At 48.6% G+C, this 18,884-nt stretch overlaps 1 protein-coding gene across 3 annotated transcripts in view; it reads right to left on the bottom strand.

Moving 5' to 3' along the window:
- The window catches only part of SYTL3 (synaptotagmin like 3), a 778,488-nt gene that overhangs the window by 679,098 nt on the left and 80,506 nt on the right, over window positions 1-18,884 (bottom strand). For all 3 annotated transcript variants that reach the window (XM_069607884.1, XM_069607886.1, XM_069607885.1), the window contains exon 2: window positions 16,711-17,314. In XM_069607884.1, the coding sequence (XP_069463985.1) occupies window positions 16,711-16,820 (110 nt within the window). In that variant the 5' untranslated portion in view covers window positions 16,821-17,314. The remainder of the gene's footprint in view (window positions 1-16,710; window positions 17,315-18,884) is intronic.

The following is an 18,884-nucleotide window of genomic DNA, read 5'->3' as shown; positions in this document are numbered from 1 at the left end:
CCACGCCCTGCAGCTTGCGGATGCGATAGAAACCGTCCTAACAGATTCTACATACAAAACAACGCCAAGAGTACAGGCTCTGAGTCTAGGCACTGATTAGTGTGTGCTTTCATTATTCAGACCTTTAAAGACTGAGCAGCTTTTCATTCTTAAATTGTGATTTATGCATCACTTTTAACAAAACTGACTGGCATGCTTTAAAGTGCCAGTGCAAAGTTACTTTATGTTTAATTCCTATTCTGGAAGGTCTTTTAGTGCATTTCACAGTATCGTTTCAGTCTCATGGCCTTTCCTGATCTCTAGCGTCCGCCGGGCACTTACTGATTGTTTCTCAATCCTTTCTTAGATGTTGTCGTAGCACTGCAGGTGAAATGTGAAAATCTAGTGGTGCTGGGGGATTTTAACATGAGATTCAAGCTGCCACTGCTTCCCGCGTTGGCCCAATTTTCTGAGGCCATGCTGGATCTGGGCTTCCTTCAATCAATGCAGGAGTCTTCCCACAATCAAGGGGCACACTTGATCTTATCTTTGCACCAGAAGCTAATATTTATGTTGTCTCAGGGAAACAGGGGCTATGGTCTTACCATAACTCGATAGCTTTTAAGGTACTAGGGCACGCAGCCTCTGTTAAGGCACCACCTATCACCTTCGGGAGACGTAATTGGCGTCAGGTGGATCATGATCTTTTGTTGTCCCTGCTCTAGATAGACGCAGGGGCACCTCAGATATCAATCTTTCTTCTCTTTCACTGATCCTTAATGAAGTGGCTAATCAGATAGCCCCACTCTAACTTACCCAAGCACGTAGATGTCGCTCTGAGCCTTGGTTTACCGACCAACTTAAAAATACACACCTGCAAGTGAGGCAGGCGGAGGGTAAGTGGCATGGCTCTTATAGTCTCATTGAGAAGGCTTCTTTACGACAACTTGGTAATAGATACCACCATGAGATCTGGGTGGCTAAGCAAGCTTTTTTCACTCGGAGGGTGGAGTTGGCCCTCAACCAATCGAAAGAACTTTTCTCAGTAGTGAAATCATTCTCTTCTACCACTCGCCTTTTTCTGGGAGTCCTACCAACTCAAACACTATGTGACTCTCTTTCCAAATTCTTTCTTTCGAAAGTGGATGACACTCAGATGATCACACACAGCAGTAACTTGAATAGGGCTATTGCACCTCCTCTCGAAACAATGGCTGCTCCTGTAAGCGTCTGTGCTCAGTTTCCCATAGTCTCTATTGATGAGGTCTTCCAGGCTATTGCTCAGCTTAAGTCGGCCGCCCCATGAGATCCGATCCCTTTGGCCACTCTTAAAGCTGTCTTGCCAGGCATGATCTCTAGGGTCACGGAAGCGGTGAATACTGCCTGTCAATGTAGTTCAATTCCTGCTGAATGAAGCAGGCCACGGTTAATCCCCTCCTGGAGAAACTGTCACTGGACCCTTTGGTGTTGGCTCATTTTCATCCCATTTCTCTCCTCATGTTCTTCATGAATTTGCTTGAATTCCTGGTTGCTCCTCTCCTATCAGCTTTTCTGGAAACTTCTAAATTCTTTGACTCCTTTCAATCTGGGTTTCGACCATGACGTGGTACGGAGAGTGTCCTGGTGGCCGTAGTCGATGATCTGACCATGCTGGTTGACCCGGTGGGGTGAGGTCCTTGATACTTTTAGATCTGTCTGTCGCCTTTCAACACTGTCAACCACTTCATCCTGTTGTCCCGGTTAGCGTCAGCTGGCCTCGCTGAGCACGTCCTGGCCTGGTTCACCTCATTTCTAATGGGCAGAACACAGTTGCTATCCCTTTTTTCTTTTCGCTCTTTTCTCTGTGCACTCTCCTGTGGTGTTCCTCAGGGCTATGCCCTGTCCCCTATGCTCTTTAATGTCTATGTTCAGCCGCTGGTTCGCCTCATCCGCTCCCATGGTTTCCAATGCTACTCCTACACTAATGACACCCAGATCCTAGTTCGATTATATCTGGACCAGGATGGGCTGTGTGAGTCCCCTTCGTCTTGGGGGTTGGGGGGTGGATGAATGTGATCTGGTTTAAACTGAACGTAGACAAGAAGGACATCCTGGTGATGGGTTCCCCTTCAAGTTCTGCTATGTGAACCTCTGCATTCTGGCACCCCACCCAGGATGATTTTCCTATTCCTGTGACGGTCGTCAAGAATTTGTGGATTCTTTGTCATCCTCTCTATCAATGACTCACCAGGTGAGTGCAGTGTGCAAAACTGGACATTTCCTCCTCAGAATACTTAGGAAAGTATTCCTGTTCCTACCCAGTCATTTGCAGCCGTTGGTAGTATCATCTCTGATCACTAGCCGCATTGACTATTGCAACGCCCTCTACCTGGTTCATCCGGCAGTCACCATACATCGCCTGCAGCTGCTGCAAAATCTGGCGGCTCGGGTGGCCACAAACTCTCCCTATGGCGTGCATATCAGTCCAGTACTCCGGGCTCTTCATTGGCTTCCCGCGGCTCAGAGGATTACGTTTTAATCCCTCTGCCTGCTTCATCGGGCTTCCTACCGCCAAGGGGCTGACTATCTGCAGGACACATTTTGCCCTTATATTCCTGGGCGAGCAATCCGTTCAGGTAGTGCTAATTTGGTGGCAATCTCTAAAGTTCTGCAATGCCGAGTCAGAGGACGTGCCTGCAGGGAAATTGTGGAATGACCTTCACTCCAACCTTAGAGGCATTGAGAACCATCTTCAGTTTAGGTGGGAAGTGAAAACTCCCTTGTTATAATCCTATGTGGTCTAGCTTTACCTTTGAATACTTCGCGCCAAGATGCCCTCGGGTGAACGTTTGCGCTATAATAACATATTCCTGCCATGAGTTTTGATTTATGATTTGCTGAGCTTCCAGCAAGTATGACTTATGGTTTTCCTTATGAATTTACCTTAGCCATCTATGCATAGATAGGGTTAAAAAGGGATGTATTACTCATAAGTGGTTACCGTGAGCTTGACATACAGGGGACTTTGTCCCATGAAATTGCATTGCGATAGAGTTTGCACCATTCTGAGTGCATTGCCTTTTGATTGAGTTTGCACCATTGCAGGTGTTCAGATGACCGTGGTAGTGTATTGATGACCCCTGCTTTGATTAGAAGGTTGTTTCCATCTGAGTTTTAAGAGAGCCCACCCACCATATCCAGCGGGTGAATTGGGATATGTTTATTGGCGAAATGTTTTATTGGTGATATTTGGTATGTCTAGTGAGAATGTCACAAGATATGATATTGTACTAAATCTATTTTTACACACACTAACTCGTTCTCTTGCTGTCTTGAGGGACAGCAAGGGTTCTGTCCATTTATAAATAATCTTCTGCTGTGTATACATGCTTCTCTCATTTATCCCTGTGTGCATTAGGGACTGGCTGCATGAGTATATAAAACAGAGCACCGCTGTTATAACTATAATATGATATGACATTTATAACACGCTTGTACACAAGTGTTTTTAGGTGCGACAAGACAAGGAGGGGGAAACAAGGGAGCACAAAACAACTATCTTACTAGGCCTTGATTATATATACTATTGTAACTAAAGAGCTATTGTGTATCTTGGATTGCAATTGCAACAAGTGTAAGAGTAGCTGTTTAGCTTTTCAATTCTGACCTGGTAAATAAAAAAATAATGTGTTGAGGATGTCACTTATACCCCAGTGTAAAAGATAAAGCACGTTATGCTGAGTGGATAAAGACATTCCTTTGTTCAAGGGGAATCCCAGTGCAAATTGGGGGGTATTGTTGTCAATCAGCCCCAGGGGAAGTGGGGTGACCCTACGGCCTGGAGGTTCAGGTTTACTCCCATGACACAGTGACTCCATGATCCGTGTCCAACACGTGCAGAGACTGATCGGAATTCGGCTGAAAGTGACTGAACGTACAAACGAGCGATCAAACCAGTCAGGCTATTTAACCTGAATTAGACCTCATGCATCTGAGAGTCTGGGAATAAAATAACCCCACATCCAGCAAACCTCCAATTTATCTAAATTCCAATCCTAAATGGCTGCAGGGGTGCTTATCACCCCTCCTCCCCATACTCGCCTCATCCTTATCTGAGCACTGCCCAGCAATAGCAAACCCTGTGGCCTTATCACTCTGTACCCATCAGGTGGCACCTGAAACCCCATTCCTAACCCTACTTTGCATGCTTTTATTTTCATCAGATTCTTTAATTACTTAAGATACTCGTCTTTAAATGACTGACTGTTTCGGGAATCTTCTAGAATCATTCATTCACACTTTTGCAGTCGGGCTCTTTTGGTAAGTGTCTTTATTTTACATTCGTCTTTTTGATGCTGTTCCTTCTGCATGATTGAGCAGTTACCGACTGCAAGCTGGTGGCACAGTGGCAGCTAGCCAGCCGCATGCTCTCGTGGCTTCGCGGCATGTGTACCTTCTTGATTTCCGACCCATTCTCCCGCGTGTCCTGTTTGGTCCACGGTCAAAATATAAATGCTGCTGCAAAACTTGAATCTCTTCTGCAGCAGGCGAACACTGCCCGTGCTGAGAATCACTAGTCTTCCTTGATGGCCTTGTTTTCACGCCCCGCCTCTCTGCTTCCCGCCGCCCTTCCCCCGGAAGCCGGATATTGCCTGCCCGTGAGCTGACAATGGAGTGGGGCCTTGGGAGTTCCCTGGAGAGCTTGCGCGCACACGAACTAGCCGTCTAAATACTCATGGGAAAAGGATAAGTCGAAGTGGGCGGGAGCGGTTGGGAGCAGTGTTCCTCTCCTTTAAAAAAAAAGTTGTACTATTCGTATAATGTTATTTTAAAAAGAAACCGTTCAGGCATGGTTTCGTTTTAAAATAAAACTTGTAGGAAGAAGTCAAAACTTGCACTTCTGTGCACTGCACTGAACATTCCCATAATTGTGTTTGTTTTGGGGGGTAGGGATGGTTGTATTGTGCGTGGGAGGGGGACTGGAAATGGGTTTTGTGGGGCGTGGGGGCAGTCCACCAGGGAACATAGTTCCACTACTTCTTTTCGTACACTTGGACCACTGGGAATTTGAAAGCGTGTATGGAGACGGAGCAGGACAATGGCGCGGCGGGTTCGGCGCGGGCCGATTTGGCGCAGTCGGTTCAGCGCGGGAGCCGGTTCGGCGCGGCAGCCCGCGCCAAACTGGCCAAAAGGAAGAGCGGCTATTTTCAAGCCAGTATCAAATACAATCTATGTTGCACTGTCTCGCCGATTTCTGAACGGCGCAGCCATCAGCAAACTCCATATTTATCTTCACAAGTGTAAATGCAGAATGTCATGGAAGGCCTGGTACCACCGCAGGAATCTGCGGAAAGCGCCAAGAAGTAGATCAGTTAAGCAGTAAGCGCACTAGTAACAAATAAACACACAACTTTCTTCAGAACCCGGTATCGGTTGAGGGTCTAGAAAGGAGGCGGGCCTGCACAGAAGCTCACATCTCCAGCCTTCTTGCTGGTATGCCAAGGAACGAAGAGAAACATATGATATGGGGTAGATCAGATACCATTATAAGGTTGGCAAACTGCACAGCCAGATTGGCATACATCCCTGCATCAGCCTTTGTCCTGAAATCTGCTGTGATGGGCCCATGTGTTTTTACCGGCCATATTTTTACTAATTGTTTACTGCACGTTTTCTTAGCACATGTTCTGCAAAATCTGATATTGCCTAACCCAAAGCTATCATCTACTTTTTGTGGCAAAGAAACAGTACATCATTTGCGGTAAAAATTGCTCTGATACCTCAGACCCACAAAGATGCTTCAAATGGGGGGCCCCAGGGGGAACGCGAAGCGTTTCCCCCGGGGAAGTTTCTGGCGCTGCACACGGCCAGCGAGTGGCCGTGGGGGGCAGAGCGCCTCCCTAGGGTATTTAAGGGCCAGGGAAGGTTCGGGAGGCAGGCAACGGTTGGACTTGGTGATTGGCAGTCCTGTCGCCTGCTACCGAGCCTTCCCTGGTTTTGGGCCTGGTTATAGGGTTTTTGGTGCAGGTGGGGAGTAGTGGGTAGTTAACAAGGGGTGGTTAGGGAGGGAGTTTAAAAAAAAAAATAGAGAGAGGGAGATAGTGTGGATAAGGAGGCATCGTAAATAAGGTACTTCCAATTTTACCTTCATTTTCTGTGTTTTGGTTTCGGTCCTGTGGATCAGTGCTGTGAGGGCGGGGGCTCGGGTTCTGAGGTTGGAAGTTTTCTGGCGGGGCTCTGTTTGGGATATTGGTCGTCTGCGGTCCCTTCGGGTGGTGTAGGTATGGTCTCCAGCACGTTTCGGGCAGCGTTTGTGTACAAGTGCATTACCCAGGTTATTGCTTCAGCTTCGTTAGGGAGCCCGGGGTTATCGGCTTTCGTGCAGCTCCTCGGTGGAATACTTTCCTATTTAGTTAAGCCAATGTGAAGGGGTGTGGCGGGTGGGGGTTCCTCTTTAGTTAGAGCGCGCATTTCTTTCTCCTAGGGACATTGGCATTTTCGGGCAGAGCTACGTCGCGCATACACGCGGTAGCTTCTTTCGGACGTAGGCAGGCAGTGCGGTCATTTAAAGGGACTGTTCGGTTTTTTACTGCACTCTGCGGCGGCCTGCTCGCCTCCTTTTAGTTATTGTTAAGCTGCAGATTTATTGCCCGTAAAGTTGATCGGGTGCCTATTTGCTGTGTGGTTCATTGTCAATTGTGTTTTTTGGTTAAGTCAATCAAGGACAGGTCTCAATTATATGCGGTAACATCAATAGGTGAAAGAGGGCACTGCAGTCCCTTAAAGGGACCGCGTTCATTTTCCGGTGCCAGTGCGTTATGGCCTCTGAGCAGCTAGGGGGCAGTGTGGTTGCTTAAAGGGCCAGCTTTATTTTCCTGGTGATTGCTTTAATTGTGGTGTGTCTCGCGAGCCACCAGGGGGCGGTGTGGGAGGTATTGTGTGCAAGTAGAGCTTTGTTCAAGGGGATCTTTGTTTCTGGTGGGCAGGGTTTTTTGCTGGGCATTGTAGAGCAGGAGTAGGGGGTCTCTGAGGGCAGGGGCATTAAAAGGGGGCAGTATTAAGGGGGGTAAAAAAAAATATATATATATATTTATATATATATATATAAATAAAAAATAAATAAAGAAATAAATATTTAAAAAATACATATATATATATATATATAAATAAAGAAAGAAATATTCTGTTTGGGTTACATAGTACCAGTGGGTTTTATGATTTGTTAATTTTACGCTGTTCAAAGTTAGCAGTTTTGGCATTTTGGGTATAGGTCCACGGGTAGGTTTTGGCTCGGGGGCTTAGTTTAGCTTGCTTAACTTTCAGGGGGCATACTCTTAGTGCACAACCAGATTATTGGTGCACAATGGTGGGCCAGGGAGCTAGCAAGAAGGGTTTGGTCGATGCTAGGGCACTGAGGGAGGCGCTGGAAATCATTAGCAGGGCATCTAAGGCCCAATTGGAAGGGGCGGTAGGGGAAGTAACGGGAGAAGGGGAGGTAGGCGGGGGCAGGCCGCAGCGTAGAGCTGCGGCTGATGGGGCTCTCGCGGCAGTGGTGGCTTGCACCCCCACAGTGGGGAGAGGGGAGGTTTGGGAATACAGGGGCAGGAAGATGAGGAGGGAGATAGACAGGAGGGCGTCCAGGGGAGAAACTATTTCGGGTGGGGAGCCAGTGAGGGAGGGAGTCAATGATAGCCGAGGGGAAGCTAGGAGTGCGCAAAAGGAGGTGCCTCAAGGGAACCAAGGTGGGGGCGGTGATGGGGCGCAGAAGGGGGTGACAGGGCAGAGGGGAGGATGGGGTAAATATCTGCAGAAGAGTACAGGTGGGAGAAGGAGGGAGAGGTCCCCATCAATTGAGGAGGTTAGAGTGGGGTGCAGAACGGCCCCCCAGGGTAGGAGGAGTGAGGGCGGAGGGCGCGGCACAGCCCCCGCTGGTCAGGTGGAGGTAGAGGGTTTTAGAGCGGCCCCTCCTCGGTCAGCGCAAGGAGAGCCTAGAGGGTGCAGCACGGCCCCTAGCGATGAGGATTCCAGGGTGGAGGACGGCACGCCTCGCCCGAGAGAAGAGGACCAGGCAGGGGTTTCTGCGGCCCCGCCTAGAAGACGTCACAGGAGTTGGGGGGCGGAAGCCCCGGGCTCGCATGAAGAAGAGCAACTGAACTCGGGCATGAGCTTGCATCCACAATGGTATTTAAGGGATGATGAAGTTGGATTGGAGGATTATGTGGGGCAGTGGGAGGTAGAAGGTTACGGGGCTGTAAGGGAAAGGAGGGAGGAGAGAAGAAATTTGAGGTGGGATCGGGAAAGGCAGGTGCAGAGTGGTCGGGGGGCAGGAGGGCGGGGGAACTATTGGCTTGGTGAGTCTGCTGATATGTTTTGTCCCCGCAGAAGGAGCCCGCTAAGGACAGAGATGAGGTGCATTGGTGTGGACGCCAGACCGCTGACGGCCTGTGTGGAAGAGGTGAGCGGGAAAGGGAATGGTCATCTGCATGGCAAAGGGGGGACACGAGAAGGGGGGCAGGAAATTAAGGGTCTGGACTGCAAAGGGTGAGGAAAGAAGTTGGTGTACAGGCCATCGGAGCCTTGGGGGATGAGAAGGGCATTTGCTCAGTGGAAGTTCAAACGGACAAGGTGGTGGAGCCATTGGTGCACGAGGTGCCAGTTGAAAAGGAAAAGGAGGTTGAAGCGAAAGGCAAGGAGAAAAAACTGCCATACATGGGTATAACAAAACCGTTGGGAGCGCACTTGATGGCAGAGACCAGGGAGAAGATTCAGGCGGGGGAATATGTAGATGTTTTTAAGTTGCTCTATAGGGAAGTGAGAGCAAAGGAGGGTTCTAAAGAAGAAGAGAGGGAACTGGCTTCGCGCCCAAGGGTCCCGGTGACTGTTGTGAATTGGACGTCGGCATTTATCATTTATGCCAGTGTATATTGTGAAAAATTCCCGGAGCGTTGCGTGGCCTTGCTTAAATATATGGACGTAATTAGGAAGGCTTTCACGAGTTTTGGGGGTTTTGCCTGGGTACGCTATGATGAGGAATTCAGAGCGAGAATGGCGGAGGACAGTCAGGCGGTCTGGGGGGAGATCGACATGGATCTTGGGCTGCAATGGATGGCTCCAACGAGGCCTGCCCCGACATGGCACACAGCAAGTGGGCTGCCTGTGCCTTACCGGCCCTTTCTTGGTCGCCCCGCCCATGAGGGGGAGGGAGCAGGAGGCAGAGGACAGCTCTCGGCAGCATGTTGGGCGTTCAATAAAGAAGGCTGCACGAGGTGGATGTGCAAATTTAAACACGAGTGCAGCAGGTGTGCGGGTCGGCATCCGGTTACAGATTGTTTTCAGGCAGGGGACAGTGGGTCAGGGCGAGGAGCGGGGCAAGGAGGTGGGGGAAGGACGGCATGCCAGGTAAATTGGGGTGTGCTGGTAGGTCGGGCTCAGTTTATCGTAAAAGGAGGGGGGGCACAAGATTTGATGAAAGGTTTTTGGGGGCGATTTAAAGGGGGTAGGAGAAGGGTGAGGAGGAAGACGCGTAGGTAGGGAGGGCCACAGGGGGGATGTAACTGTGGAAATTGTTAAGGGGTGGTGGCCGTCATTTGGAGGGCATGGATGCCGGTGGCGAAGCCCTCATGCTTGCCGCACGACAAGGTGAGTAAGCTTCAGGCTGCATGGACGGAGGTGCGGGAGCGCCTCTGGTGCAGCAAGGGGAAGTGATGAGATGGGTCTGCATGGACGGGGGTGCACTAGGGCCCCTGGTGCAGCTGGGGGAAAAAAGTGGAGCAACGAAGCAAGGTGCTGGAAGAGGAATTTATGTGGAATGGACTGCATGGACGGGGGCGCAGGTTTGGCCCCTGGTGCAGCGGTGGAGAGGAGTAAGGCAGAAAAGGGGACTGCATGGACGGGGGTGCACTAGGGCCACTGGTGCAGGTGGGAAACAGGTGGTAATGGACGCAAGGAGCTTGAAGATTAGTTATATGGAAGGGACTGCATGGACGGGGGTGCAGGTTTGGCCCCTGGTGCAGTGGCGAGAGGAGTAATAAAGTAAAGGGCCTGCATGGACGGGGGTGCACGTGGGCCCCCGGTGCAGGGGGGGCAACGCAGGGCCAAATTAATAAGGTGATGGAAGGTGGGGGGGCAAGGGTGAGCAGGAGGGTAATAGTTTAGAGGAAAAAGGGGGGCTAAGTGGGTTTAGGTGTATTGTTTAAAGGTTAGGTGAAAGGGGCGAAATATAGGGGGACAGGTAGGAGAGGACCTGGGGTGTTTCCGGAGAGGGTTAAGGAGATGGCCAGAAAGGATAGGGTACTGAGGAGGTGTTACTAGTGGTGTGGGAAAGGTCAGGAGGTTGGAACTCATTCATTTAGGAGGGGTGCAGCATCTGAAGGTAGCAGGCTGGGCTATTCAGAGGAGTAGGTGAAAAGGTTGGGATGCTGGGAGTAAGGGAGATACAAAGGGTATGGCAGGGACCGGGTCAAACAGAATGTCTTTATAGAATTCTTTCAGTAGGTAGCAGGAGTGTTGCATTTATTAGGATGTTGTTGATTTGTAAGTGATTTTGTAATTTCTTTTTCAGATGCTGCTAGGAGGTCCGGTCAGATGTCAAAAATCTGGTTTTTGGGACAGTCTAGGGTTAAGTGGGCGGGGAAAGAAGCTGAGTAAAGGGTTGTTGGCAGGCAACTGGGGTGCAACTATAAAGATGTTGTGGTAAGATGGTCCGGGTTTGGGGGGGCGGGGCTGGGATCAGTTGCTTCCTATGTTGGCTGGGTTGAGGGAAAGATATGGGCCTCCAGATGGGGGGGGATTAGTCTTGGTGGGGAAAATTATCTGGAAGGGATACGGGTGTGGCTCTTCTTAAGAAAATAAAAAGGGGTTTTTGTGATGGGTCCCGCAAGTGTGGCCTCAAGCAACTGTAGTGGGGACTAAGTGTTTGCCGCAGAGAGTGGGAGGGGAGTGAGAAATGAGGGTCCGATAGAGCGGGCAAGGAAGGGGATAAACAGAGAGATGGTAGAATTTTGTACATCGGTGGCAGTACAGGTTTTGGACCATAAGGAGATGGTTTAGGAAGGATTGATGAGATTTAGAGAGGATGGGTAAACTTTCCGGTTTTTGGGGAACAATAGTTATCTGGCGGACTTGAGCTCTTGGCTGGGAGATTGGTTGAGGAGTTGGAGGTAGGAAAATTGGTGAGGGGGTGGGGCAGAAAGAACACCTCGGGGGAGGGTTTTTCTGGTGCTGGGGGCATGGCCCTTTTGATGTGGGGGGAGGGAAGCACAATGCGGGAATGACACGGGAAAGGATGGGGTGGCGCTGTTTGCACAATCGGGCCACCACGGGGGAACAGGTATTGAGCCTGGAGGGGCATGGCCCCGGGGAGAAAGCGGGACGCCTGGAAAAGGGGTAAGGAGACGGTAGGGTCCAAGGGATAGTTAGGGAGGAAATGGTGTTATTTAATTATTTAACTGTTGGGTAAAAAATGAGAATGTTTAATTATTTAATTGGTTGTTTGAAATATGTCTTTAGTTTGTAAGGCCATGGAGCCAGGTAAGCGTTTAATTGTAAGCTTTGGCCTGTCACATTAAAGCGACCTTTTCGACTTTTAAATGAGTCTGGGTTTTTGTGCAGTAAGCCAAAAAGACCGATGTCTTGTTCACAGAACTTGCACACAACTTAAGAGCATGAGCGCCCAGTGCAGAGCCTTAAGAAACTCACCGGCCTTGGATTCTTCCATCCAAAAACAATCACACCGTGTGGATCGTGCTAGGGTTATACAGCAGCCACACTGTGTGCTGCACTGGCACGGGAACAAAGGATTGTCGAAAAGCAAAAAAACAGAGAATCCCACGGCGCGCCAAAACATCCTGTCGCGGAACTGGCCGCGCCGAACTGGCCGTGGCGAATCAGCCCGCACCGAACCGGCAGCGCCGAAACGGGGTGTACCGGTATGGAGACCATACATTACAGAAGCCTCTGTTGGGTGCTTGCCCGTGCGCGTGTTCACTGGCGTTTAAACCAAAACAGCAGACGTATAGGTTGAATAATACCCTCTGCAGGATTCTGCAACACACGCATACGTTCACATGCAAAATAATCTCTTTAGGAGTCACTGCTGAGTGTTCGGGAATGAAGCAGGCGAAATGCATAAACCCGCAAGTACTCCAAGCAAGGCATGCATTAAGCTGTACGTGTCATCCCACCTTATGTGATGCAAAAACATGGCTGTTAAATTTACTTTCACTTGATTAGCTCCAGTGGCAAATCGGGTGCACGTAAAAACAGCTCACATCCTACCCCCCCTCCCCCCCACAGGCATCCTTCGTCCACCTTTTTTTTGTACACAGTTCAGTCTGGAATTGAAGTTAGGGGTTGGTGAAACGTGCAACAGTTATCCTGCCCCTTCAATCACATTAGGTAGTGAACAATCGTACTTTTTAATCTTATTTTTTAGTGGCAATCATGAAATGCCATGTGGAAGCTAGTCAATTATTATTATTATTATTATTATTTATTGGTTAATTAAAACATTCAACCTTAACAATATATATCCATAAACATTTAACAATCCTACTTCAATGAATGAAAAAAGACAAGAATAAAATAAATTGAAGAAAAAAAAAATACACAACATTTCATTAAATCCAAGGAGCAGTTCTAAAATCCATACAAGAGCAAGAAAATAACACAGGCTTCTCTCACCCCGAGGCCCACCCTCCAAAAGGCCATTATGTACACACACTCCATCGCGTCCATCATCAGATCCGCCTGGATTCGCTTATTGGGTATGGAAAGAGAACTGCTATGGCCAGACAGTGGAGGAAGCGTTCGTAAGTACCTATGGACAGGGGCGTTGCCAGGTCTGGAAAAGACCTGGGGCTACACTAATGTCTGAACTGTCGGGACTGGGGGCTAGCTAGCCTTTTGGTTGTAGCTCCTGAGATTCTATCCGGGGCTACAACCAAAAGACCAGGGGCTATAGCCCCCTTACCCCCCCCCTAGCAACGCCTCTGCCTATGGAACTCTGCATTATAATCACCTTGAAGGTAGCACATATAAGCGCAGCGAGGACACTAATAGTGGCAGAAGGGCGCTATGCAGGACCCCTTACATGGCATTACATAGAAGCCCATGTCCTTGCCTTGAACCCCACCATCCACTCTACTTAGTCCGCAACTGTACTACGCACTTTTACATTATGAGTATATATCATGCACCCGTAGGTAATACAGAACGAATGGAATACAGATTCCTCTTGCCGGCTCGTGCCAATGCCCGCTGTAACACCAATCATGGAACCAGGGGCTCCAGATCTGCTCTTGCTATCACTTTATGGGCGGATCATATATTTGCTGCTCAATAAATGCCACCAGTTACCAGTGACATTAGACATGGTAGAAGCATCGGTCAGCAGAGCACCAAGTCTACTGCAGAGGTCTGAGTAGCTGACATTTCACAGCTTCAAATCCCCAACCCCCAGGCCAGCTCAGCCTTTCAACGCTCTCTGATGTGGATAAAACGAGGATCATTGAGCTAGTAATAGTAGCATCCGTTCCTACACCACTTTGAGATCACGTGGTGAAGGGTAAATGAAACGAGCCAGGGGAAAGGGTAGATCGTTCCCCATCAAAGCAGCTGGTAGTTGGAACAAGCTGACCACATCTCTGCGATCTGAGGAAAGCTACAGCACTTTCCGTGCACATCTTAAAACAGCTCCGTTTGAGTAATCTAACTCATTATCACTAGCCGTAACTGATTCTGTTGTCTGTTGAGCGCCCTGATGCCTGCGGGCTACGGCGCGGTAAAAATAAACAAATAAAATGATCGCAGGAAACAGCTGACACTCTTTTCAAGAAGATTTACACTATTACCAGTCAATATAAAAAGCCCAAAACATGACACACAGACTGACGTGCAATCAGCAGCCGACCTGTGTCGCGAAGGAGCGCATTTAACTAAAGCAACCCTACCAGCTGCTCCTCTGAAGACTCCATATTATTATTTGTGTCCCGGTAAAATGGTGCATGTGTACTACTTAGGAGCCAAAAACGAAAAAGAGAGGGTAGAATACATATTGCCAGTATCTCAGTATGAGTGGTAGCATGTGAGTGGGCACGAGTAATAGAGTGTGATAAGAGTGGCAGTACCTAAGTAGCCTGGTATGAGTGGTAGCATGTACCTAAGTAGCCTGGTGTGAGTGGTAGCATGTGAGTGGGCACGAGTTATAGAGTGTGATATGAGTGGCAGTACCTTAGTAGCCTGGTATGAGTTGTAGCATGTGAGTGGGCACGAGTAATAGAGTGCGATATGAGTGGCAGTACCTAAGTAGCCTGGTATGAGTGGTAACATGTGAGTGGGCACGAGTAATAGAGTGCGATATGAGTGGCAGTACCTTAGTAGCCTGGTATGAGTGGTAGCATGTGAGTGGGCACGAGTAATAGAGTGTGATAAGAGTGGCAGTACCTAAGTAGCCTGGTATGAGTGGTAGCATGTACCTAAGTAGCCTGCTATGAGTGGTAGCATGTGAGTGGGCACGAGTAATAGAGTGTGATAAGAGTGGCAGTACCTAAGTAGCCTGCTATGAGTGGTAGCATGTACCTAAGTAGCCTGCTATGAGTGGTAGCATGTGAGTGGGCACGAGTAATAGAGTGTGATAAGAGTGGCAGTACCTAAGTAGCCTGCTATGAGTGGTAGCATGTACCTAAGTAGCCTGCTATGAGTGGTAGCATGTGAGTGGGCACGAGTAATAGAGTGTGATAAGAGTGGCAGTACCTAAGTAGCCTGCTATGAGTGGTAGCATGTACCTAAGTAGCCTGGTGTGAGTGGTAGCATGTGAGTGGGCACGAGTTATAGAGTGTGATATGAGTGGCAGTACCTAAGTATCCTGCTATGAGTGGTAGCATGTACCTAAGTAGCCTGGTGTGAGTGGTAGCATGTGAGTGGGCACGAGTTATAGAGTGTGATATGAGTGGCAGTACCTTAGTAGCCTGGTATGAGTTGTAGCATGTGAGTGGGCACGAGTAATAGAGTGTGATATGAGTGGCAGTACCTAAGTAGCCTGGTGTGAGTGGTAGCATGTACCTAAGTAGCCTGCTATGAGTGGTAGCATGTGAGTGGGCACGAGTAATAGAGTGTGATATGAGTGGCGGTACCTAAGTAGCCTGCTATGAGTGGTAGCATGTACCTAAGTAGCCTGGTGTGAGTGGTAGCATGTGAGTGGGCACGAGTTATAGAGTGTGATATGAGTGGCAGTACCTTAGTAGCCTGGTATGAGTTGTAGCATGTGAGTGGGCACGAGTAATAGAGTGTGATATGAGTGGCAGTACCTAAGTAGCCTGGTATGAGTGGTAACATGTGAGTGGGCATGAGTAATAGAGTGCGATATGAGTGGCAGTACCTTAGTAGCCTGGTATGAGTGGTAGCATGTGAGTGGGCACGAGTAATAGAGTGTGATAAGAGTGGCAGTACCTAAGTAGCCTGGTATGAGTGGTAGCATGTACCTAAGTAGCCTGCTATGAGTGGTAGCATGTGAGTGGGCACGAGTAATAGAGTGTGATATGAGTGGCAGTACCTAAGTAGCCTGCTATGAGTGGTAGCATGTGAGTGGGCACGAGTAATACAGTGTGATAAGAGTGGCAGTACCTAAGTAGCCTGGTGTGAATGGTAGCATGTACCTAAGTAGCCTGGTATGAGAGGTAGCATGTGAGTGGGCACGAGTAATAGAGTGTGATATGAGTGGCAGTACCTAAGTAGCCTGCTATGAGTGGTAGCATGTGAGTGGGCACGAGTAATACAGTGTGATAAGAGTGGCAGTACCTAAGTAGCCTGTATGAGTGGTAGCATGTGAGTGGGTACGAGTAATAGAGTGTGATATGAGTGGCAGTACCTTAGTAGCCTGGTATGAGTGGTAGCATGTGAGTGGGCACGAGTAATAGAGTGTGATATGAGTGGCAGTACCTAAGTAGCCTGGTATGAGTGGTAGCATGTGAGTGGGCACGAGTAATAGAGTGTGATATGAGTGGCAGTACCTTAGTAGCCTGGTATGAGTGGTAGCATGTGAGTGGGCACGAGTAATAGAGTGTGATAAGAGTGGCAGTACCTAAGTAGCCTGGTATGAGTGTTAACATGTGAGTGGGCACGAGTAATAGAGTGCGATATGAGTGGCAGTACCTTAGTAGCCTGGTATGAGTGGTAGCATGTGAGTGGGCACGAGTAATAGAGTGCGATATGAGTGGCAGTACCTAAGTAGCCTGGTATGAGTGGTAGCATGTGAGTGGGCACGAGTAATAGAGTGTGATATGAGTAACAGTACTTAAGTAGCCTGGTATGAGTGGTAGCATGTGAGTGGGCACGAGTAATAGAGAGTGATATGAGTGGCAGTACCTAAGTAGCCTGGTGTGAGTGGTAGCATAGGAGTGTTAGGGTACAAGTAATAGAATACATTTCCTTGGACCAGCGCCTCGATGCCCCCAGGCTTCTAGTGCGCTTTACAAATAAAATAAAAATAAAAAAATAGAATATGAGTGGCAGTATTTAAGTAACAGTGAATGAATGGTAGCACACCAGCGCTAGCATAAGAGTCAGGGCTTCAATTGGGCCAGGCTTCATAAGGGTTTTCAAATGAGTGGTAGGATATGACATGATATGAGCCATTTATAACGCACCTGTACAAGTCTATGAGTGGGAGCAGTGAAGGAGCGGTACACCTTGAGAATCACAAACACACACACACAAATACCTTACTTTTGTATTAGCAGATAGAAAAAACAGTACCTTATTCTTTCTTCCTCGACCCTTTGCAGTAACTGATCCCGATATAAAACGTCCAACACCTTCTCTCGTTCTATTTCCTTGAGGAAGCCCAGACTCAATTCTTGGCTCATTTTTCAGTTTCTCCCTCTTGAGCCTTTCAAGGGTCTGCTAATCTGCACTCTCTTCTGTCTCGCCGCTTCCAGCCAATGATAGCGTGTGCCCAGGAGCGCCAGCACCGTTCTGCCAAGGCTTTTAAGCCCCACTCAGTCAGTGGTGATAAGGTGTCCCTCTGCCCTGCTCCGGGTTGCCGGTAAAGAAAGCTTCCATCTGCGAGAAGGTTCCGGGCTCGGGCCCTGCAAACTCGATCCTTCCGCGGCGCCTTCTGGGAAAGACTCGCCTTCTGCACTGACAGTGCGTGTGTGCTCTGCCGGACCGGCCCTTCAAACTGCAGGCCTCCCACGATGACACAAGAACTGCGTGATGTCCCAGGTGGCTTGCCTTGTGTAATTATCAAACGCTGCTCCAGGAAGGGTAGGAAGACGGAGGACAAGCTCCTCTTGACCTCTTCAGGGATTCCATGCCATGAATGTCATCGCTGTGGCGAAAGCCTGTCCCTCTCCGGAATCTAGAGGAGGGGGAAAAAACGACAACAGAGCATTATGCCAGTTGTGTGTTTAGTGCATTGCCTTTAGCACCGGATTTTCCAGGGAGAGACAGGGACACAGCAGCCATTCCAATGCTCAGGCAGTCAGCCTTTGAGAATTCAATATTGTACATTAAACAGCCTCTTAAAGCGCGCTGCAGCTCCCACTTTCTCACAAACCTTTATTACAAATCCACGATGCTCCGCCTTATGTGGAATAAACATAACAGAGGAGACATTGCGAAGGATAATGGATGGCAGCCTCAGGGAGTAAGTGAAACGGTGGAAGAAGTAAATCGAGGTTCAAAATCAATAGTGAAGGGGCTAGGCACCAGCCAATCAGGAAGCCAGGAGCACCTGCTGCATTCATTAGTGTAAGCCAGTGTCCAGTGCCTACCTCCTGCACCTCGCCCGCAAGGAGTATTTTTTTGGCCTGTGCCGAGTCCCTGAACCCCCCCCCAGTCTTCACCGTACTTCCCCCCCAGCACCCCAATCCCTGACCACACCCATTTCTCTACCGTTCTCTCTCAGGCACTCTCCGCGGTGTCCCATCCGTAAACCACCAAAAAAGTCAAGGTACCACTTCCCTTGCTAGTTCACTTTTTCGGGCCACCATCTTCGTTTGTTTGTTTGTTTATTTTATTTCTATAGCGCACCTGACCCAAAGGTATCTGGGCGCTTTTAGTCGCAAGTAGATTGTTACAGACATAGGCATTGAAGTCAAATTACAATTTGGTCGCAGGTAAGATACAGACATAGGAATTGTGGTTAAATTACAGTTACATAAGTAGAATTCCATAAGGCAAGAATCCAGACAAAACAGATATGGGGTGACAGGAGAAGCAGGTATGTGCAACTAGTGGGAGAACGGTTCATTAGTTCATGAACTGTAGGTCAGAACTTCTAATTACTATTCATTCTTGCTGAGTAACCAAGAGCTGACGTTTCTCCTGAAGTTGGAGAACAGTTGGGTCGTCTTGAGGACAGGTGGGAGGGTGTTCCACAATTGGGCCGCCATAACAGGGAAGCAGCTCGCATCAGATCTTTTTAATTTATATCTAGGAATCACCAGGCAAGACGTGTTAGTTGATATGGTGACCTGTGTAGATGATCTAATAGTACATTTTTCAGTTAGGTAAGGAGGTGCTGTATGGTTCAGTGATTTGAAGGTAAGACACAAAGTTTTCATCTCAATCTTTTCCTTTATGGAGAGCCATTTGTAATGTCTTCTGGTTGCTGAAATGTCATGCAGCCCTATGTGCATTATTCTATACATTATTTAGATTGTTTCCTCTAGAACTGGGTCTTTGCTGTATAAGCGCTGCCATTTAACCAGCGAAAAGAAACCTTCTTACCACCTTGGACGTTGTCCCAGGGTGCTAATAGCATTCAGCGGCATTGTGTTCTGGTTCGGGCTTTGGCAGTAAGGGCCGTAATCCCTATTCAGTGTGGTGTACCCCAGGGGTCCGCACTGTCATCAATGCTATTTAATATCTACATTGAGCAGCTGAGGAATCTGGTGGAGGGGATTGGCGTCTACATCCAACACTGT

The sequence above is a fragment of the Ambystoma mexicanum genome, chromosome 4q (assembly GCF_040938575.1).
Source record: "Ambystoma mexicanum isolate Mex_15411 chromosome 4q, UKY_AmexF1_1, whole genome shotgun sequence".
Lineage (NCBI taxonomy): Eukaryota > Metazoa > Chordata > Amphibia > Caudata > Ambystomatidae > Ambystoma > Ambystoma mexicanum.
Note: the sequence above shows the minus strand (reverse complement) of the source record. Positions and strands in the feature narration are given on the sequence as shown.